The sequence below is a fragment of the Balaenoptera acutorostrata genome, chromosome 15 (assembly GCF_949987535.1).
Source record: "Balaenoptera acutorostrata chromosome 15, mBalAcu1.1, whole genome shotgun sequence".
Lineage (NCBI taxonomy): Eukaryota > Metazoa > Chordata > Mammalia > Artiodactyla > Balaenopteridae > Balaenoptera > Balaenoptera acutorostrata.
The window spans coordinates 88,399,046-88,420,923 of NC_080078.1; the positions used below are offsets into that span (position 1 = coordinate 88,399,046).

At 56.8% G+C, this 21,878-nt stretch overlaps 3 protein-coding genes across 6 annotated transcripts in view; 2 read left to right on the forward strand and 1 right to left on the reverse strand.

Moving 5' to 3' along the window:
• The first annotated feature begins 79 nt into the window (after positions 1–79).
• LSM14B (LSM family member 14B) lies at positions 80–11,821 on the forward strand. Of its 4 annotated transcripts, none has more exons than XM_057528898.1 (10): positions 80–358; positions 2,225–2,388; positions 3,507–3,642; positions 4,414–4,530; positions 6,727–6,894; positions 7,133–7,210; positions 7,425–7,586; positions 7,938–8,088; positions 9,868–10,053; positions 10,595–11,821. In XM_057528898.1, exons 1-9 carry the CDS (start codon positions 232–234, stop codon positions 10,037–10,039), a joined length of 1,275 nt encoding a protein of 424 aa, XP_057384881.1. In that variant the 5' UTR covers positions 80–231; the 3' UTR covers positions 10,040–10,053; positions 10,595–11,821. The 4 variants fall into 4 exon arrangements, with proteins under 4 accessions (XP_057384881.1, XP_057384882.1, XP_057384883.1 ...); XM_007185224.3 differs by lacking the exon at positions 80–358 and adding an exon at positions 1,048–1,174; XM_057528899.1 differs by lacking the exon at positions 7,133–7,210.
• Positions 11,822–13,895: 2,074 nt separating this feature from the next.
• PSMA7 (proteasome 20S subunit alpha 7) lies at positions 13,896–19,748 on the reverse strand. Its single transcript, XM_057528904.1, has 7 exons — positions 19,546–19,748; positions 17,380–17,506; positions 16,598–16,722; positions 15,771–15,893; positions 15,175–15,294; positions 14,462–14,524; positions 13,896–14,119 (listed from the first exon to the last, which is right to left on the reverse strand). The coding sequence occupies exons 1-7, from the start codon at positions 19,639–19,641 to the stop codon at positions 14,027–14,029; spliced, it is 747 nt and encodes a 248-aa protein (XP_057384887.1). The 5' UTR covers positions 19,642–19,748; the 3' UTR covers positions 13,896–14,026.
• A 120-nt stretch (positions 19,749–19,868) lies between these two features.
• The window catches only part of SS18L1 (SS18L1 subunit of BAF chromatin remodeling complex), a 30,083-nt gene continuing 28,073 nt past the window's right edge, over positions 19,869–21,878 (forward strand). The window contains exon 1 of the mRNA XM_057528903.1: positions 19,869–20,179. Coding sequence (XP_057384886.1) covers positions 20,111–20,179 — 69 coding nt within the window. The 5' untranslated portion in view covers positions 19,869–20,110. The remainder of the gene's footprint in view (positions 20,180–21,878) is intronic.

A 21,878-nucleotide genomic window follows, 5' to 3' on the forward strand; every position in this document is an offset into this window, starting at 1 on the left:
GGGCGGCGAGCGTGCGGGGGCGGGGCGTGGCGGCGCAGGACCCGGATGTGGCTGCTGCGACCCCCTCCTCCCCCGCGTTCCCCTCAGAGCCCCCGGCCGCGCGCCGTCGCTCGCTCTCTGGTCCCCGCGCAGGCCCTCGGGCGGCGGTGAGGCGGCGCACAGGCGGAGGAGCGGGCGGCGAGGCGACCGCGCGGAGGCGAGCGGGCCAGGCCCGGCCGGGCGGCCGCCGCTATGAGCGGCTCCTCGGGCACCCCGTACTTAGGCAGCAAGATCAGCCTCATCTCCAAGGCGCAGATTCGCTACGAGGGCATTCTTTACACCATCGACACGGACAACTCCACGGTGGCGCTCGCCAAAGGTAGCGCCCCGCGGCCGCCCCAACCGCCCCGCCCCCGCCAACAGCCGGGCCCGCGCCCCCGCCCCACCCCCCCTCCCCGGCTCCCCTCCGCAGTCCCGCCTCACCCCCCGGGGCGCCCCCACATCCTGCCCGCGCCCCCCGGGGCGCCCTGTGCCTCCGCGCCGCTCCCGCCCCTGCCCTCCGCGGGCTCGGCCTGCACAATGGGCTCCCCGCGCCCCGGCGGCAGCGTAATTGTGTGCGGCCGGCCCGCCCTGCCCGGGGTTGGGGTGGGGAGGTGGGGGCGGGTCCAGCTCCCGCGGCGCCGCCCCCCCCCCGCGGCGTAGCCCCCCTCCCCCGCGGCGTAGCCCACCTCTGCAGGTGGGGAGTCGGCGTTGCTAGGCTGTTTCCTCCCCAGCTGCCCGAGGGCGGAGGGGGCAGCTGGCGCTGAGAACCCGGTCCCTGTGGGGGAGGGGTGGGGCGAGGGGCCCGGAGTCTCCCCGGGGCCTCCCCAGAAGGCTGGGGAGCGAGAAAACGCGACTCCTGCAAGCCTTTCTGGAACCTATTAAGCAGCTGGGGCCTTGAGCCTGAACAAATAACCACGTCTTAATGGATTCTCCTGTCGGGATAGGAGCATCGGTTGGCGGCTCCATGCTCCTGTTTAAAGCGTCTTTCTACTCTAGTTCAGACGTTTCAGTCTGTGGGTTTACCCTTTTGTGACCGACCCCTCCCTGCGGGCGCTGGTAACCACACTGAAGTCCCTGGGAGACCTAGAGAAAGATGGCTGTACTGTGGCTCTGCCGGAGTCCAGAGCCTCTTCTGAGCGTGTTGAGGCTGGAGGTGGGCCCAAAGTTTCTTTGTCTTCATTCTCCGGGGACGATGACTGTGTCCTTCCCCTGCCTCTTGGAAGTGCTGAGTGCAGCCAGGTCTGCAGAAACCCTGTTTGTTTGATTGCTCTTGTTAGGCTGGAGACACTGGGCTGGGCCTCTGAGGGTCAAGGCACAGCTACGTGCTCCTGTGTTAGAGGGAGCCCCCCATCCAGGTCGCGGTCAGTTCCCAGCTCTGGGAGTAGCTCCTTTGAAAGCCTAGTATTTAAGTTTTCCGATAGACGTGTTGCTCCAGGACATAGTTTAGTACTGTAAGATTTTGTGGTCACTTGTACTCTTGGCTTTTGGCTACATTTGGCCTGAGACCCCCGTTGGAAAAAGTGAGGCCCAGCGTAGTCCCTGGTCCTCAGCGGGAGTTGTGCTAGGATTAGATAGAGGCTGCTTCAAGCCCAGCTCTGCCTCAGAGACCTGAGAAGGAGGCACTTGCTTGGGCTCCTTGAACCCTGCCGGTAGGGGTTAATCCTCTAGGAAACCCCTCCGGGAGGCACAGACGCTGGTGGTGTGGGTCCGCGTTCTGGGCCGTTTTCTTCCATTGTTTCCCTACCAGCTCCTCCCAGGCTGCTTGTGGGCAGAAGGGTGGGGATGACACTCAACCTGCTGGCTTTTCTCAGAAGAAAAGAGACTCCCCAGGGGCGGTGTGTTGCGAGGCTTCAAACAAAAAGCAGCTTTGGGGCTGTTTAATCTGCAAAGTCAGATGTGAACCGGGGCGGCGGGCAGGGGTGGGGGGCTGGATTTGCAAAGCAGACGTCGTTTTGCAAGAGCGCTGGCCTTCCGTGTTTGGAAGGGAGACTGTCAGGCTCTGAATCGTTCGTGGTCGTCTTTGTGACCTAGAACTTTTTGGAGCTTTGCCAGCTGGGGTCTTGCAGGTATTGTCCGTTGATAATCGGGGGCAGAGCTGTTGAAACGTGGAAACTGCATGCTGTGGATGGCTTCTATGGGAGGACTGATTGAATGCACTTGGTTGAGGATGACAACATAACCCTTCTTTTTCTCAACCCCTAAGTGAGGTCCTTTGGTACTGAAGACCGTCCCACAGATAGGCCTGCCCCCCCTAGAGAGGAAGTTTATGAGTACATCATCTTCCGGGGAAGTGACATCAAAGACATTACTGTGTGTGAACCTCCGAAAGCTCAGCATGCGCTCCCTCAGGACCCTGCTATTGTTCAAGTAAGTGCGCTGCCCCGTTTCTGCCGTGGGCACCGTCTCTAAGAGGCGCTGGCTTCCAGGCGGAGCTGGGTGTCATCTGGCCAGAGCGCTCAACTCGAGGAATAGCCTTTTCGTGAAAAGCAGTTGAACTTTGTCTAGCTGTTGGCGTTCTGTGGGAGGCCTCATCTCCTGCGGCACGCGCCGGGTGTGCTGTAGAGTGAGGCCGGCCCAGCGTGTTGGGCGGTGCAGGGGAGAGTGCTCTTAGTCTTGCTGGCACCTGGCGTTTGTCCTTTGTCTCGGGTGGGTAAGCCTGAAGCCCCGGTGGCATGCTCATGCTGTGCGTGAGAGAGATGCTAGAACGGACTTGGGACAGCAGGGCTCGCTCTCCCAACACTGTCCCGATGATAAATTCAGCGTTGTGGGATGCTGAATTTGCAGGTGTCATGCCGTGTGCCTGCCTGCTGTGTTATGGCGTGTTCTGCCCAGGATTACTAGGGAGTCCAGGCTAATATCTTCTTGGCTTGTAAACCTCGACTTTCACCGACTCTTGCGGGGCTCACGCTGCAGGAGGCGCCGGGACAGAGCGTGCTCCCTGCAGGGTGGGGCTTGCACGCTGGGCTGTGTGGGCACGTGGAGAAGCCCCGGGCCAGACTTCTGAAAGGTTTGAGGTGAGCGGCCTTGGGAACTCCAGAAGAGGGAAGTGCTTGAGCCAGGCCTTGAGGGACGAAGGGGCCTCCCAGGAGCACGGGGAGCCGGAGAGAGGACGCCGCGTGGGGTAGTTCCCCGGCTACACAGCCGTGCCCCGGCGTGTTGGGGCCAGGGCCCAGGTGAGGACGCCATCCTCATCCCTGGCAGAGCCTGGACTCCTTGACGACCGGTAGTGGGGCCATTAGAGGGGTTCATGGAGTTAGGAGAAGGTCGTGTTAGAATTACCTGGCAGGTGGAGCTGGGGGTGAACGTGGAAAAGGCAGCTCTGGGCCCCTTAGGCCACCCTGGAGGCTCACACGCCCCTCAGTGCCGCCTCGGCCTCCCAGAGCAGGCTGACGGATCAGGCTGCCTTTCCCAGTCTGCACGGTGCTCTCCAGGCAGGGTGACAGGAGGGCCTTGCGCTGCTCTCACTTGTGTGTCTCATTGCTTAGTCTTCCCTGGGCTCGGGCTCGGCCTCCTCCTTCCAGCCACACGTGCCTTACAGCCCCTTCCGAGGGATGCCGCCCTACAGCCAGCTGGCCGCCAGCTCCCTGCTCAGCCAGCAGTATGCCGCTTCCTTGGGTTTAGGTGAGTAACCTTTTTCTACCTGGTAAAGTGCCTGTGCCGTGACATCCATGAGCGGGGCCAGACCCTGGTGGTGGGGACGCTGTATTCGTGTCACGTTCAGCTGGCAGCGCACACTGAGCACCTTCTTCAGTGGCCCTTCAACTAGTTAGAATGCTTAGTAACTCCCCAGTTGAGTGGAAGAGGCAGCAGGGTGAGTTTTGGAACAGATGAATCGAATCAAAATTCATTTAAAGTGTCAGCCTGTGTCTGGGTGGAAGTTGTGGTACGTCTGGTTTAAAGAAGAAATAACCGATGTGTGTAATTACAGATGAGTTCTAATCATTTGCACATTTGTCAGCCTATAAATACAAAAGTTAAATGCAACGCCCACCTATCCTATCCTTTTACCATTCTCATGTCAGTGCTTTGCTCAAAAAGGAAGTTTCCCCTGAGGTTGAGTAAGGTTCGCTTCTACACGTGTGGAGTGAGAGTCACCTTGGCCATAGGTTTGCGGCACATTCAAACCCCGGAGTTGCAGGCATCACCCCCTTCACTCATATGAGTCACGTGCTTCTCATAGAAGAACCTCGTTGTCTTGATTGCTGCTCCTGGGGTGCAGGAGCCCTTCTCTGCTTGGCTCCCTGTTTCTAGATTAGGCTTGTGTGAGCAAAGTGTCCTATGAGAGATGGCTTGGCTCTTTCCAAGCCTGCTATACACAAGACGAGTTTCTCATTACTTATTTGTGTGCTTTTTTTTTTTTTTTTTGCTCTTTTCTCCTTTATCTTCTTTTAGAAAAGTTGGTAAGCCCTCCAGCCTCAGCCGCGGCTTCCAGCCCTAGTTCTTCTCCATCTCCACAGCCCGTTTCAGAGCTTGACATGTCCTCAGAGTCACATCAGCTCACTTCCAAGGGTAACAGCAGTTTTGCAGAACTGCATGCTGTCTTGCGAGCCATCCTAAGAGCGAGGGGGTAAACCAGTAGACCAGAATGACAGTAGCTGTAGCAGATAATTTGCCAAGCCCGTGGATCAGTTAAACTGCCTCTGTGTGTTTCTGCACGTAATCCTGACTTATTAACTCTCACAATTTTAAAGAGGGTATTAGAAAGAACCAGCAGTGCACTTTGTTCACTCTCCTGGGTCCAGGGTCTGTTTTGACCTGTACTGTGATTGCCACGTATGGGAAACGTCCCTCTGCACAGAAGGCCACTTCCCGGGGTTTCTGCTGGTCCTAAATGCAGTGTAGGTTGCTGGGTAAGACTGCAGGGCGATCCCCCAAGTAACAGGCATGCTGCTCTAGGATCCGTGTGGCACATTCCTCACCCATCCAGGGCGTTCCGCATAGGGGGCCTCGGGTGTCTTTGTAAAATGAAGCACCATTAAAATTGGGTGGCTAGCCTGAGTTGTTGACCGGGTGAGCAGTGGGCCTGATGACCGGCTTGGTAACACTGGTTTGTCCCACCTGTCTGCCGGGTGCCGCACCTGTGGGCGGTTTCTTGCCCTTTCTGGGCCTTCTCCTTTCACCGGAGGTCTGACGTGAGAGCGCTGTGTGCGCCGCCCTCACCTTTGCAGAGACTCTGTCCAAGATGATACCTGGGGCTTTCGTCATGGCACACAACTACTGTCAATCTGCTACTTCGCATGTGTTGCTTTCCTGCATGGACGCCAGTGGATCTGAGTTACAGCGGTACTGATGGTTCTTTCCCCACTTAAAAATTGCACAAGATAGTTCATTGTCCTTAGGATCACTTACATAAAACTGCTCTTAGGGCAAGATAGTTTGATCTGTTTTTATGAAAAGCAAATGAGCCCAAGATTCTTGCCCCATCCAGTTACAGCGTGAGCAGGAAGCAGCCGTCTTGTTCAGGGAGGGCCGTGCTGAGTGAGGCGCTAGGCCAGAGAAAGTGGTCTAGGTCGACGAATGCCCATCACAGAGGACACTTAAAAGTACCAGTAGGGGGGCTTCCCTGGCGGTCCAGTGGTTAAGAATCCACACTTCCACTGCAGGGGGCACGGGTTCAATCCCTGGTCGGGGAGAACTAGGATCCTGCATGCCACACGGCCAAAAAAGAAAAATAAGAAAAAAAAAGAAGTATCAGTATGTAGGGCCTGCCCTTTGAGTACTTTTGATCCGGTTGTGAGGAATTTCTCAGAGTAATTTCTGACAATAGTTTCTGTTCTATGTTTAAAAACAAAGGTAGACTATCCAGTCTTCACTGTGTTGGGCTGCCCCTCCGATAATAGTTACTCCATGGTTAGGGCTCATTTATTTCTGTCTCAAAAGTCTGTGCACCTCCCCCCAGTCCTCAGTTGTCCCGTTTAAACAGTGCCCACCGGAACGTGGGAGGGGAAAGGAGGAGATGGCCTGACGTGTGTGGCACGCCCTTCTCTGTCCTCTTCTTGCGGCAGAGGCCCATCTCGTGAGGGGCACCTCCACTGAGGCCGGGTTCTGAGCACGCCTGCGCTCAGGCTTGGGGATGCCGTGTGGTGGGAACAGACTCAGTGCAGCGCCGTCTCCAAGGGCAGCCTGGGAACCCTTCGTTTCTTATGATGAGCCTTCACCCGGAGGAATGCAGGCTGTTATTTCTCTGTAGTCAGCTCTCATCACTTCCTCCTTTTTGGTTTTATTGTGCCTTAAGCAAAAACGACAGTGTTCTAGAATTTTAACTTCAAAGGCTGAGCACTGCATTCTGTGGAAGATGCCAGACTGGGGTGGTTCTTGTCCAGCATGGCCCAGAGCGAAACACATTCTCAGACCGTGAATTCACCGGCATCTCGGGACTGCCGAGCTCCCTTGGGGTTAGAGCTTGTGTGGTTTGGGGGAAGCTTTTTCTAAACCGCTTGAGAGGTGCTTATTGTGCTGGGCTGTTTTTCCCTCCTCCGGATGCCCTAACTGGGGGAGCCTGCTGGCTTTTTTGCTGCCTGGGTTAGACGCAGAGGGGATGGTGCGGGGTGGGGGCTTTGCCTGGGTTCGCTAGAGCCTCTCCAGGCGGTGGCCTTCCTCCTGCCGCACAGCCCGCTGGACGAGGGGTGTCTGTGTCTGTCGGGGGCGAGGGGGTGTGGCCTTCTCCTTGTCTCTCTTATTAACCTCTCCTCCTCCTCAACTCAGGAGCTGGCTTTCCGGCTGTCTCAGTCAGCAAGAGCCCCATGGTGGAGCAGGCTGTCCAGACTGGTTCTCTTGATAACCTGAACACCAAAAAGCTGTTACCTGGCAAGGGCACCGCGGGGATGCAGCTCAACGGGCGCCCAGCCCCGCCAAGCAGCAAGGCCGCCAGCGGTACTTAAATACTCACTCCCCTGGAGTTTATTCGTGTTCTCAGTGGCACAGCGCTTCCTGGGGTTCTTTTTTTATCCTTTAATTAGACACCCCCGCCCCCCGCCCTGTAGGCTTTTGCAGGGCCGGCTCTTGCGCAGTCCCCGGTGGCGCCGCCCTGCTCCCGTCGCCAGGCTCTGCTCCCGTCCCCGGGCTCTGCTTTCGCAGGTGCTTTGCCTTACTCTTCCTTTTTGCGCCTTAGATGTAGCTCAGCCGGCAGCTGTGCAGACTCAAGGGCAGGTGAATGACGAGAACAGAAGACCTCAGAGGAGGCGATCAGGTAACAGCTGTTGCCACTTGAGTTCTGGGGAGCCGAGAACCACCCGGTCGCGCTCCGCTTACCGCTCCTGCCCGCTTCTCCGTGGGCGACGGTTTCAGGGTGCTGGGCTCAGCGGCAGCTTCGGTGTGCTCTGTCCCCGCTTTGTCTTCTGTCTCACACCGAGTAACGCTGACTTAGTGGCTTACCAGCCAGGGCTGTCCTTTCCTTCTCACAGGGAACAGACGAACAAGGAATCGCTCCAGAGGGCAAAGCCGTCCAACTAACGTCAAGGAAAACACAATCAAGTTTGAAGGCGACTTTGATTTTGAGAGTGCAAATGCCCAGTTCAACCGAGAGGAGCTGGACAAAGAATTTAAGAAGAAACTGAATTTTAAAGGTTTGAAAAATTGCCCCTCCCCAGGAGTGTCCACAGCGCAGGTCAAGGAGAGACGGGCGGGGGCAGCTGGGATGGTGGTCGGCGGGGAAACCGTGCCGTCTGAGGAGTTCCCAGAAAGGAGAGGAGTCTGGGGGGAGGACCGTGCTCGGGGGATGAGGAGCAGATCGCAGGGCCCGGGGCTGGACGAGACCAGCAGCGAGGAGCCAGAAGAGCTTTCCACTTAGTGCAGAACGCTCGCGGCCGTTTCCCGGAGGCCTGAGGACAGCCCTCAGGTGGCCCAGCGAGGACCTGTCCTGGTGGAAGGGGCTTTGTTTGCTCCTTGGCATCTCAGCGCTCTGCTTCTCTGCGTAGACGACAAAGCTGAGAAAGGGGAGGAGAAGGACCTGGCGGTGGTGACCCAGAGTGACGAGGCCCCTGCTGAGGAGGATCATCTGGGGCCCAACTGCTACTATGACAAATCCAAGTCCTTCTTTGACAACATTTCCTCTGAACTCAAGACCAGGTCAGGGGGCTGGGGGGCCGGGCAAGGCCTGGGGGAGCTGGTGGGAAGACACTCTGCCCCCAAACTCTGAGACTGGGGCATGCTCTTTTGGAGACTAGACCCCGATCTTGGGTTCAAGGCACATCTCTTAGGCTCACATTATTACCGTAATTGGTACGTCAGGCCCAGTGGTGCCAGCGGTAGGTGGTGGTGTGGGAAGCCCTGGCGGTCACAGGCACCTGAGGGATCTGACCCAGGTCCCGGCCCCTCTTTGCTTAGCTGCCCCCTTCTCATCAAGGTTGGGCTGGACCACCCTCCCCACCACGTCAATGTTCCCGTTCGGTACCACCTCGCCTGGGCCTGCTTCTTGGTCTGACCTTGGTGGCCTTAGGCCCTTGCTACCTGAGGCAGCTGGCAGGAGTGTTCGCAGTATTCTTTCACCCACCTGATTGCTTGAGGCCGGGGACTCTGTCACGTGCTTTGTTTTTAGCACCCAACAGCTGGTGCTCAGATGTTGCCCGAGAACCAGCTAGACAGTAAACGAAGTCTACAGAACGGGCACGGTGTGGAAACTCAGATCCATTCGTTCGCAGATGGAGTAGCAGACACACTGCGGGCACTGGGGGAGCAGCAGAAAGCAAGCCGGGCGGTCCCTGTTCCCCCCACCACCCCTCTTACGTTTTGGCAGGGGAAAGAGAGAACAAAAAAACAGGCACACGAGATAACACCTAGCAGTGAGGCGGGAGAGATTGGGGCGTGTGTTGGGTGTGAGGGGAGTGGAGCGCCGAGGTCTCGGGTGAGGTTCGGGAGCCAGTGGGAGGGTGAACGCAGGACGGGGTGCAAGGCGGAGGCGGGCACGTGCAGCTGCTGTGTGGCTGGAGCGGAGCCTGGGGGTGTCAGGGAGGAGCGATGAAGATGGGACGGTCCCTGCCGGGCTTTGTAGGTCACGATGACAACTGGCTTGGGGAGAGCAGTGCTTTCTGAGGTTTCACTGCTGCTTTGTGGAGAGTGGGCAGAGGTGGGGCAGGCATGGAAGCTGAGTGGTCACGTCAGAGGCTTTGGGGTAGTGGGCAGTGCTGGAGGAGGGGAGAGAGGCTTGGCCTCTGACATGCCCTGAAGGCTTGCTGCTGGGCTGTGAGGAGAGCCTGGACGGCTGAAGGCTGCGGTTGCTGCTGCTTGGAGTGAGGAGGTCGGGCGGGGGTGGCAGCAGAGCAGGGGGTTGGGCTGGGTGTGCTGCGTGTGAGCTGCCTGTGAGCAGCCCCGTGGCACACAGGTGGACATCGGGGGGTCCTTGCTGGAGGGGCAGAAACGAGTGCTGGCAGCGTTGGTGCTGCGTCCGCACCTCCCCTAAAGCGTACATGTCATAGCCTTGGAGACCCTGCTCCGTTTAGCCCAGCCCCCTCCTCATTTCTGGAGACTCGTCTGGAGGGGTCCGTGATCTGCTCCAGGTCTCGGAGCCTGCACGGGCCCTGGGCCTAGCAAGCAGGGAGGGCTTCCTTCGTAGCACGCTGGTGTCGCGTGCCGGCCTTAGATGACGCAGGTGTGAGAGGTTTATACCGAGCAGCCCCGTCCAGTGGGAGACAGGCCTGGTTGGAAATTGGGCTGGGAGCCCCTGCAGTGTTGAGTCTCCGGCTCCAGGGTCCTGACTGGATTGCCCCCCCCAGTGGCTCCAGTGACGAGTCACCATCCGTCCGTCTGTCCTTTCTCCCTCCCCGGCTGTGTGAGGCTGGGGCCCGGCCCGGAGAGCTGTGAGAGGTGCCCACTGTAGTCGGCCTCACGCTCCTTGTCTTGTTGGTTCAGTTCCAGGCGGACGACGTGGGCTGAAGAGAGGAAGCTCAACACGGAGACCTTCGGGGTGTCGGGAAGGTTTCTTCGTGGCCGTAGTTTCCGGGGTGGATTTCGAGGGGGCAGGGGCAACGGTGCGGCCCGTCGTAACCCGACGTCCCACAGAGCTGGGACTGGCAGGGTGTAAGGAGGCAGCCGAAGGTGAGTGAGGGGAGCTCTGGGGTCCTCTGGTGGGGGAGGGGGCATCCGGACGGGGCTGCCAGGTAGGAGAAGCCTCTTCAGGAGCTTCAGAGCCAAACTGAGGCCGTGACCCTCTGAGTGAATCCCCCAGGGGGCTCTTGGGGACGGTGGGACCCAGGCCCCGGGGCTGTCAAAGTGAGGGTCTGGGTGCTCCCCACTCCGGTGTGGTCAGGAAGGAGAGATGGTTACAAGCCAGGTCTCAGCTCCAGCCTGGCCTTGCACTGACCTTGAGTCTGCGTTTTTAACTAGGTCGAGGGTGACGTGTGTGCCCCGTAGGGGCTGGGCGGTGAGTGGGCTACGGGTGGGACCTGGAGCTGCCTCCCTGCCCCCCGGTGTGAACAAAAACGATGACCTTGGGTTGTGATGGGAAGGTCTGGGAAGCCCCGGCCTGACTTGGGGTGGGAGGGAGGTTGAGCAGCCCCTGCCCTTCATCCACGGTGCTGGGCTCGGGCCGGGGAGCTGCCTGGACATGCTCACTAGGCATTGTGTCTCCTCCTCGCAGGCTCTCGCTGAAGCGGCACCGATGCCAGGCTGTGTCTACGAGGACGTTGGAAAACGCTGCACTTCCTGCGGGAGACGTGGGTCACTTTGTTTACTGAGTTTGGAAAATTACCATGCTACTGCTTATGTTTTGGACTGAACCAAACTTGGACGTGGTCTAAGTTAGAACCACTTTTTTGGGGGGACGTGTATATGGGAAACCTCTTTGAGGTATCTTGGCCTATTTTTCCTTTTTAGTTGTGCACAGCCTGATTCTAAGGTTTTGGTATTTTGCAGAAAGGTTTCTAGAGCGAAAGCGTGTGATCCTCACTTTGTGACCTTTTTTGGACAGCTTTGATTTTTAACGTGGAACCAAATCCCATTTGGCAAATGCAGCAGCCAAGCGCATCTCTGTAATCCAACTGGCTGCTGGTGCTGCTGGCCTGGCACCCACTGCCACAGGTGGGGCCTAGGAGCCAGGCGTGGCCAGCATGGGGGCATGGGGGGCCTAGGGCATGGAAAGTGGGGTGTCCCACGGTTCATGTTGTAGAAGCAAACCAGACGACCGTGACATCCCGAGCAGCGGCGACTAGCGGCGACTAGCGGGCTGGCGGGGTCTGGGGCCCTGAACGGGAGGGAGCTGGGAGCTGTCACTTGGAGTGTGGCTTCCATAGGAATCGGGGCTGGGGGTGAATGCCCAGGACAAGCTCCTCTGTGGTGTCCCTCTCCCTCCTGCCCTCTCCCTGCCAGTCCCTGACCCAGGCCAGTCAGCATTGGACTCTGGCCGAACACTGTTCGGTGTCTTCTTATCCACTTGGAAATGAGCCAGTCTTTTTTTTTTTTTTTTTTTTGCAAGGTCGGTTGACCGAGAGCATATTTCCTCTCACTTGTAAATAGTTCTGTGTTTTTGTTTTACTGGTGGGTGGAGGGAGGGTGGGGAATATAAATTTGTTGCATGAACAAAAGGATCAGACCTTCAGTAGAAGCATGCGTCCCTCTGACAGGGCATGGTGGTGAGCATAAGCACCTTGGTAACTAAATCCCTTTAAGCAGGCCTAACGGTTTCAGTTCTGTATCGCTTAAGTTACTGTAAAAGCTTAGGTTTATTTTTGTAGGAATTAATGGCTAAGAATTAGAACATAGCAATGTGGCTGCTCTGTTGGAGCAATGTAAACTTGTAATTATAAACAAACATGCAAACCTTTAAAACCCTCTTCTTCTCTGTTCTGAAAATAAATAATCCTGTTGACTCTGTTGCCCGAGTTACATCATGGCTCACATGCCTGTCCCAAGGTAGGTGTTGTGTGCTGTTCAGATTTGGGGGACATCTGGCACTCTGGAGTTGAGACCTGGCCAGTCTGGGTACAGGGCAATGAACCAGGCCCTAGGTTACTGAGAGCCACCTTCCTGGGGTGAGTGGTGCTGCTTTCCGGATACTCTGGACACTAGTTTAGAGAACCTGCTTCGGAAGTGGCCCCTTCGCTGCCATAATACAGCTTCCAAGCTCCCCAGAACTTTCATGTTGTTGATGCCTTGGAACCTGTTACAGGGCTGGACCCTGGGACTACAGAGAAAAGCCAAGACTTGGCTGGTTTCAGACTGAAAGCATGTAATTTCACTGCAGTGGGTTTCCAGGCGATTTTTTTTTTATATAAATTCATTCATTTATTTATTTTTGGCTGCGTTGGGTCTTCGTTGCTATGCGCGGGCTTTCTCTAGTTGCGCCGAGCGGGGGCCACTCCTCGTTGGCCGTGCGCGGGCCTCTCATTGCGGTAGCCTCTCCTGTTGTGGAGCACGGGCTCCAGTAGTTGTGGCGCACGGGCCCAGTTGCTCCGCGGCATGTGGGATCCTCCCGGACCAGGGCTTGAACCCATGTCCCCTGCATTGGCAGGCGGATTCTTAACCACTGCACCACCAGGGAAGTCCTCCAGGTGATTTTTAAAAAGCAATCTCAGGGCCTTAGCCCACCTGGCCATCTGTGAGTGATTCAGGCTGAGAGGAGGACCAGACAGCAGGCCGAGTTGGCCTGTGACATCTGCATGCAGCCTTGTGTTCTTGCCAGCTTCCTTTTCCGGGCTGTCTACCTCTCCCCAACAGATCCTGAGCATTGCTGGTAGTTTCAGAATTTAACAAACTCTTAGCAATCTTCCATTTTTTTGCTAACATCTTTGACCAATTAAAAATAAAAACCTTCCATAGCTGACCTGCTACATGCAACTGGCCTTAGCACTAAACTAGGTAGGTGACTCAGCACTCAGGCTAAACAGGTATTTCTCTGCTAGAGAGTCTAAATATAGTTAAGTCACAGTTTACCACCTATGACTAACCTTGCTATTAAAACTTTAAACTGACAATCACTGTGACAATTAGACACTTTAGGCTAAGTTTAACATGTCTCTGGGCCTCTTTACCCCTGTTTATTTTGACCGTGCCGCGTGGCTTATGGGATCTTAGCTTCCCTACCAGGGATTGCACCTGGGCCCTCAGCAGTGAAAGCACCGAGTCCTAACCACTGGACAGCCAGGGATACGCTTTAGTCCTCTTTAGAATCCTGACGTACATATGCCATTGAATGAAAACCCAGAGTACAAGAGAAGCTGGAGACAGCAGAGCCCTGGCGTTGGGAGTCCTACCAACCACTGTGGTCGGAAGAGACAACCAGCCCAAGGACTCTTCTCAGAAGCCTTTTGTGAGTTCTCCTGGGGCAAAGGAAGCCAAAAAGCAATGCCATCACCAGGGCTGGCGGCAGGGCCTCACGAGAAGCAGCAGAGGTGTGCAGGAGAAGGGTGGTTAGGGTTTTTCTGTAAAGGCAAAGCTTAGGACCATGACTCACCCTGCTGTGGACTGGAAGCTAGAAGAAGGGTCATCTTTCTGGCTAAAAAGGGAGTGAGGGTAGGAAACAGCCAGAAGCCTTGAGGTAGCAAACAGGAGTGCTGACTTCATCTACTAGAACCAGAAATTCAAGACAAGTTCCACAGCTACTGCTCTGCAAAATGAGCTCAAGATGTAAACTGAGCACTGTTTGTCCCCACGTCCTGACATCATACATTCATTAAGGACTTGAACAAAGGCAGAAGAACAGTCATCCTGTTTAGAACTCCTGAATGGGAGAAACCCTGAGTTTCTGTAACCACGGCGCCCGTCTACAGCAGTGTGGACCCCGTAAAGCCTTCCCACAAACCCCAAGGGAGGAGCCCCACTCGGCCGTTGCCTTGTCTTAGAGCCTGGCGAGGAGCTGGAAGGAATGGCTCCAAGAGACCCAAAGCGAGCAAGCTTTCTAAAGAGCCATCAGTACACCTGAAGGATACATCAAGCCCTAAAAGAAAGGTTAAAAAACAGGGAAGTTTATTGTAGGACACTTAGTATGGATAAATGGGATAGAAATGCCTACATGTCATTTGGAAAATCAGCCATGATTTGAATTTAAAAATAGCTACAGGCAAAATTTCATTCATCATGATGCTTTCTTTTGTTTCTTCTTTTCATTTTCTTCTTTTTCTTTTTCAATCTCAGCAACGTATTTCTCAATTTCTTCAGGATTTAAAATCTATCAAAGGAACAGTGTATGGTTAGCCACACAAGGGCCCCCGAACACAGGCCCCAGATGCCCCTTCCAGCTGCTGCTACAGGAAAGCAAGGCCACATATGCCTGACCCAGGGAACAAGCTGGAACTGATGTGTAAGTGATAATTATAAAGCAGAAGCAAACGTGCACAGCTGAGGTTTCCAGCACGCGAATGCTTTCTTTTTGACTCATTTGTGGGGATCCTTGGAAAGAATCTTTCTCGGGGCTAAAGCCACAGCAAAATGGTCCTGAATGTGCACTACCCCTGCCCTGACCACTGGGAACACTCCATAGGTAAGGACAGCAAACCAACTTGGTGATTACCTTGAGGGGTTGATCTCGTCTCATGACAGCAAGTTCTATGTTTTTGCCACCTGACTGAACCACCTCGGAGGGGAGAGAAGAGTGTTAGATACCTCACCCACCTCAAGACCAAACAGTGCCCTCATGTGCCCTGTGAGCCCGAACCCAGCGCTGCCACACAAGGGGATGGGGGTGGGACACCGGGGTCCCAGTACCCAGAGTGTGTGTCCTAGCTGCGCACTGATGTGGCCAGTCCTTAGCGATATCCTCCTGCCTTCAGGCAGCTGGATTTGGGCGGGGCTGCTGGTCCCTCCTCCTGCACAGCATGTGTGCTCATGGCCCTCCCATCTGTTCTCAGCCTTTCCCACCACTAAGCCCGGACGTCTGGACCCCCTCTGCCTCTTTGGCTTCACCCCCTAGCACCTCCAAGGACGGCTTCCACCACTATTCCCAGCGCTTCTAAGTCCCTGACTCTATAGCGGTAGCTCGAGCCTCGGAAAGGCTGAGCGCTTGGGCAAGCCACCTAGCCTCTCGGTGCCTGGACTGCCCAGACGTATAAGGAGCTGATACAGCCCCAGAGCAGTGCCTGGTGCTACGGTTGGCGCCCTCGCCACCTCCTTGTTGCCCACACGTCAGCTGCTCCATTCTGCGCTGTCCGTTCCGCCCAGCCCAAGTACCACCACCACGGCGTGCGCATCTTCAACATATTGCCCAGATTTCAAACACAAACTTACTTCCAGGAGGGCCTTGATAACCAACTTAATAGTCAGGTCGTCTGTTTCAATGGCTTCGTCAGTATAATTCTTCTCTAGAAATTCACGCACTGACTTGGCACCCCTGCCTATAGCGTTGGCCTGAAACAGGGATGGGTGTTACACGGCACAGAGTGTGACAATCCAGAGCCAGCCCAAGAAAGTGACCCGCACCGCCACCCCCGTGGCCCGGCCAGTGCCACCCTGCTCCCATGTGCTACGGTGAGGGGCGGCCTGGGGCAGGCGGGCCCGTACTCCAGGCCCTGCCCCATGGCTTCTTTTCGCAAAGGGCTATGTGGAGTTGGTGCTGATTCCTACCAAGAAAGGGATTCTCCTGAAAGACACGCGGGCAACTTGACTACGCCACGTATCCTTACACCTCGCTGTCCTTTCCTCCCAAAAAGCAGCGCTTAACGACTTCTCAGCTCCCGTGTCACAACTGTGTCGTGAACACACTTGTGTATGTGTACACACCTATCTACAGGATTAGGCCAGCTCAAGGTCCCAGTGGCCTCCAAAGCTGCTTCTACTGGCAAGATGGCCCAACACAAAGCCCCTCTGTTTTGTCAGGGACTCACCTTCCAGGCATGGTACGTGCCTGAGGGGTCAGTCTGATAGAGTCGGGGGGTACCATCAAAGTCAAAACCCACGATAAGGGCAGAGATGCCAAACGGCCTGCGCCCGTTGCTCTGTGTGTAGCGCTAGTGGAAAAAGAGACACAGTGACACTGCTGCCTTGGCACGAAGGCCCCCCAGAACCCGCTGTAAGTAAAATACACATGATGTTCCAAACACAGCTTTTAACCACCACGAGTAAAATACACATGATGTTCCAAACACAGCTTTTAACGAAGGGATGAAAATAAATTAAGCCCACGTTCAGGTTATTTGCAATTCAGGTGAGAAATGAAATGAGCCCGTGGTTTTCAGCATTCCTCCTTCTCTTGCTGCATTTTCATTCTCAGAAAGACCAGAATTGCATCATGAAGCACAGCTGGGGCTACTTGGAATTATTTTGACAGCAGACGCAATCTGGCTACACATTTTGGTTCACAGGTGACTAAGATTTCACCAGAGTGGGCGTGGCTTTCAGCCCCCTCCCAACTGCTTGGTGACTGGTCATTCAAAATGACAAGACAAGAACTACATCATTTCCCTCTGGAAATATGAATCTGGACTACCCCATGCCACTAAATAAGAACACAACAAATGCCACTTAAAAGGATAAATATGGTAAAACTACACAGAGAGAAGTCAAGGCTAGGACCACGTGCATGGAACAAGTATGGTCTCCTGATCTCCCCACAGTGATGCGTGCGGCCACGTGAGGTAACGCGGCAGGACACTCCACGACAAAGCAGTGACTGCCCACAGCTAGCCGAGCCACGGCAGGCAGACACACCCACCTGCTTCAGACTGGCGATGTACCGTGTGATGTACTCCACGGTGACCGGGTCCTCCACGGTCAGCCGGTGGCTCTGGCATTCCACCCGTGCCCTGTTGATGACTATCCTTGCGTCAGCAGTGAGGCCTGCAACGAACACGAAGAGAGCTCCCGCTGAGCCACCCCTCGTCTGGCCGATCGTCGAGGCCAGCGCAGATCACACGAGTGAACAGCAATCACCCTCGGCCGGTCCTCTGACACCCAGCACCAAGATCATTCTGAGTGACCACCAGCGGAACCAGCAGCCTCTGTGAGCTTCTCTGAGAAAGCTGCGTGTACGAGGAGCTGTGTGTATTTACACAGGCTGTCAACATGCTAATTTTTTGACAAAGCAAGTCAATCTCTAGCTCAGGTAAACTGACCTCCCCGCTGAGGAAGGAAATGAATGAAAACCCAGAAGTGCAAGAACACACGGCACGTCCCGAGAGCAGGGTGCTGTCCAGCTCTCCCCACTTCACGGGCGCAGTTAGCTGTGACAGCTGACCTTTCTCCTGCCGGCAGCGATGGAGGCGACAGCACAGCGCCTCATCCCGGGGTGTTTAATCATGTGGCCCCTGTGCTTCCGCATCCTGGGGAGGACCTCCCCCTGCAACTGTGGCCAGCCCTCTTCTTGAAGGCCAGCCCTTTCTTTTGAATGATTTCAGGTTACCCAATTTTCCCGTCCCTCAACAGCCCTTCCACCAGGTTAACCTCCAGAGCACTGTTCTAGGAGACCGAGAAATACAGCACGGGCCCCAGACTTACCCGCGAATGCCATGCAGACATTGTCGTCCAGAGCACAGATCTTCCGCACTGTTCTTTCATCCTGCAGTTTGGCCACTGACTTCTTCTCCACACCAAGAACAACAATGTCTTTTCCTCGGACACCAACCTTCAATAAATGGCAACACTGCACTTCAGGAGCTGACACGAGGTTCTGCCAGCAGGCACGGAGCACTAACGGCAGATGCTAACGTGGTCCTGTGAACACCCCAGCGGTGGCACGCACACCCTGCACACCGTGGGTCTCAATCCACTTTTGGCAGAGCCAGTCCAGGTATCACAATCTAGGTGCCTAGTCTTGTGCCTTAAAATACTGATACGTAGTTCCAGTTACAGCACAACTAAGGAGTAACTACTGTATCATTAGTGTGTATGTGTACACGTGTCATTTCAACCCCGTGAATCGAAGAGTCTCTGGAAGGCTTGAGTGTGAGTCCCTAACAATGAAGTCAGGTGTCCTGAAAGCAGTGTTGATGTGGTTGTAGAACTATACCAAAACATTCCCCTCTCTCTCGTGCACTTTTTTTTTTTTGGCCACAATGCTCGTGGGATCCTAGTTCCCCAATGAGGGACCGAATCCAGGCCACGCAGTGAAAGCGCCGAGTCCCAACCACTGGACCGCCAAGGAACTCCCCTCTCCTGCACTTCTGAAACCAATGTGCACAGAGGCGGGGAAGTGCCTGATATGGTATCAGGTGGACAACGTATCAAGTATTACTGGGAGGCCCGCGGCTCTCTGTTTACGGCTGACACTGTAGCGTGGAGAAAAATGTATTAAAAACATGGGGGGAAGAAAAGTCATTGCCTGCCAGTTAAACCCCTCAATCGAAGCAGCAGCAGACACAAATGAGACAATCACTTGGAAAAGCAACCTCTTCTCTTAGTTCAGAGCAGGGTCTCTCAGCCTCTGCCCTACAGGCACCTGGAGCAGCTAATTCGTCACTGTGAGGGGCTGCCCCTGCGCACTGTGGGATGTTTAGCGTCACCCCAGCCTCCACCTCTAGAAGTCTCCACGTGGGGTGCAGAAAAGCACTGGTTGGCAGTGCTTCAGATTTCAAGGAGCTTTCTCGTGAACTGTCTTCCACGGTCTTCAAAGTTCCCAAGGGAAAGAAGGCCAGGCCCAGAGAGAGTCAGGTTAAGCAAAGGTAGCCACCCTGGCGTGACCCACGATAGTATGGGGATGGGGGTGTCAGCTGACCCCAACAATCTTTAAGCTAAGGCAGGTCACAAGATGGATTTGGGGCCTTAATTTCAAAAAAGATTCAAGAAACAAAAAATACTTCAAAATTTACAGAATCGTGTGTGTGTTCTCTCTGCCCACTCAAACCTCTGAAACACCAGATAAAAGATAAACCATCATCCAGCAAACTGACATGTGTCTTGAGGACAGCATGTATTTATATCTGAAGCACTCGTCTAAATGAGAGGCGCGCTCGGGTGCGACGGGACATGGGTCTGGCGCAGTGACCAAAGGGGTGGAGGACTCAGCAGTTGGACCCAAGACGGAGCCTGCCCGCCGCGCCGGCGGCCCGGGAACTGCAGGGTTGATGCCGGCACCGGCCGCCCTCTGTTCTCGAGGCCGACCCGGACTTTAAGCGCAACTGCTTTCCGCGGGGGTTGGGGGGGTAGTCGCCTACCTGGGAGCTGTCCACACACAGTTCGCGGGGTCACTCCCTTAAGGAGCATTCCGGAGCGAACAAGGGGCGGGCCCTGCCTCTCGGAGTCCCGCGCCCCGGCCCCGCCCGGCCCCCAGCCCCCCAGGTCCACGCGAGGGCCCCCGCCAAGATGGCGTCGGCGCCAGGCGCGCGCACGGCTCCGGACACGGACACGGGGCACCGAAGCCAGCGGCCTGCAGAGCGCCTGCCGAGCCAGGAGCCGCCCCGCTCGCCCGGACGCGGAAGCCGGCGCCCGGAGAGCCGCCCGGCCTGTCCTCACGTCTCCCGCCCGCGGCTCGCAGCGCCCCTTCCCCGCAGCGACGCCCACGTCGCGGCTTCCGAGTGCGCCCCACACCATCGTGCCGCCCCAAGCCCCGCACCACCGCGCGCCCGTCAGCGCGGACCCCAGGGAAGCTGGTCGGCAAGACGAGCCCGGGCCCCACCCAGCCGCCCGGGCCTCCGCCTGTCCCCCGCGCCCGGCCTCCCCGCTCACCGCAGTCGAGCCCTTCTTCACGGCCTCCTGCGCGTACTCCACTTGGAAGAGGTGGCCGTCGGGCGAGAAGACGGTGATGGCGCGGTCGTAGCTCATGCCGGCGGGCCGACGCGATCAGGACCGGGAAAAGCGCACACTCACGGCCGCGCAGGCCGCGATTCACGCCGCTCGCCCGCCCCCAACGCGACTGCGCTGCCGGCGTAAGGCGGTGTCCGGAGGCGTCAGGCGGCGTCGGGCGGACGTGCGCGCGCGCCGGGGCGGGGCCGGGCGGAACCACTGGCGGCCGGGCGCGGGGGCCGGCGGGGTGGCAGCGGGCCGGGAGCGGGGCGCAGAGCGGCCGCCCGGGGGCGCCGTATGGGGCTCGTCCTCGGGCTGAGGCGATGGGCGGGGCGGCGGCGCGGCGGGCCCGAGGGCGACGCGGCGGCGCAGGGGCGGGCGAGCCCACGGCGCGGCGCCCCCCACGCCCCCCGCCCCCCAGCGACTGCGGAGAATGAGCGCCTCTGGCCGCCGAGAGCAGCCGGAGAATAAACCCCGATGATCTCGGGCTGATCCCGCACCCACGACCATGTCGGTGGCCTTCGCGTCCGCCCGGCCGAGAGGCAAAGGGGAGGTCACGCAGCAAACCATCCAGAAGGTGGGCTGGGGGCCGCGGGCCGGGGCTGCGGGGCCGCAGGGTGCGGGCGGTGCCGGGCCGGGTCGAGGGCAGCCGGCGGGCGCGGGGCTCGAACAAAGCCGGGGCGCAGCCGACCGCCGCGACCCCGTCGTGGCCCGGCGCGCGCTTCGCGGCTGGCGTGCGCCAGCCTGGGCGGGGGCGCGGGGCGGCCCGCGGGGTGGTGTCGGCGGAGCCAAGCCGTGAACGACCCCGGGCCGCTCCGGGCACAGTGGGGACCCGCCGCTTTCGGGAGCAGGGGCTGCGGGCAGGGGCGCAAGGCGGCGGGACCGGGTGCCCGCGGGGTGGTGTCCGCTGGCCGCTCGGCGCGCTAAGGGGACCCGCCTGGCTGGCGAAAGCCGTGGCTCTGCGAGGTGGGCGGCCCCGGTCCCTGCGCGCAGCTTGACTGGTGGAGGCGCCACGGGGCGCATGGGGCGACGGGGACCCGGCCACGCCCGCCGCCTTAGGTGTTGGCACTCCGAGGCACAAAGGGGCGCATCCAGAGTGTGGGACGACGTTCTAGCAGTCTCGCAGCCCTTTAAGGAGCGCGCGACACCTCGGGGCTGACCTGCTGGCCAAGCTTCTCCGCCCTTATTCGCGTGTCAAATTGTTTTTCAGCGTGACACCTGGCCACACTTCTCACTTAACAGAAACTTTACAGATTCGCTTTACAGCCTTGCTCGCGTTCTGTAAGTTTGGCCTCGTGGTGGTCTAGAGATAACCTTCTCCTGGGTTTGGGGGCACCTTTAACAAAGCCTTAAGCTTTGAAATTCAGATTTAAATTTTCCTATTGTTTGTGTTTAGAAGATAAGTTCAGAAGAAAGGGGGTGTTAGTCGTTCCCGTTTGAATTTTCTCAGTGTCTTTGGTAGCTACGTTGTTTGTTTTTCTCATCTGGGGTCCTTGGCAGTATCCCTTAGTTTCCATGAGCCTCCTTTTTCCCCAAGGGACTCACCTTGATGGTCATAGCCCTTCTTCCTTGATGACGTGACAGGACCTGGGGGACTTGTCCTCAGCCTCTTGGCTATTTTGAGACTACTTTTGCTGGGACTGGTTTTGACAAATGAGAAACCTCAGTAAACGCTAAATAGGAAAGAGATGACTTGAGAAGCAGGTTTAAAAGTGGGGTGTTTTTATTTGTTTAGTCAACACTTATGGGGTGCTTACTGTATACCAGGCCTTATTCTGAGGGCTTTGCAGGTCTTAGTTCATTTACTTTCTCGTGGTGGTTATCGTCATCCCCATTTTATCGATCAGGGGACAGGTATAGGGAGGCTGAGTGCCCACTGATAAATGGTGGCGCAGGTGTCAAACCCAGACAGCGGCTCTAGGGTCTGCCCTGACCGTGACTTCCGTGTGGGACTCTTGGCTGGGCAGAGAGTCAAGCGTTGTGGCTCAGATGCACACGTTGGCAGCCCACGGGCCTCTGCGGACCCTGGCCTTTTGGAGCTTAAGTGTGATGAGTGTACTCACTGTTCCTGAAGGTGCCTTGGCGTCAACATTCATCCAGGTATTTGCACTTTGCACCCACCCCCTATTAAAGCTCCCCGAAGTCTCCAGGCAAAAGTGTGTGTTGGAGCACTGCTTCCGAACCTCAGATCAGAAAGACTGCATCCCGGGGCAGAAAATCTGCCTGCTGACCTTTGGAGATGGGTCTTCACCTTAGGCTGTCACCTGATTTGACCT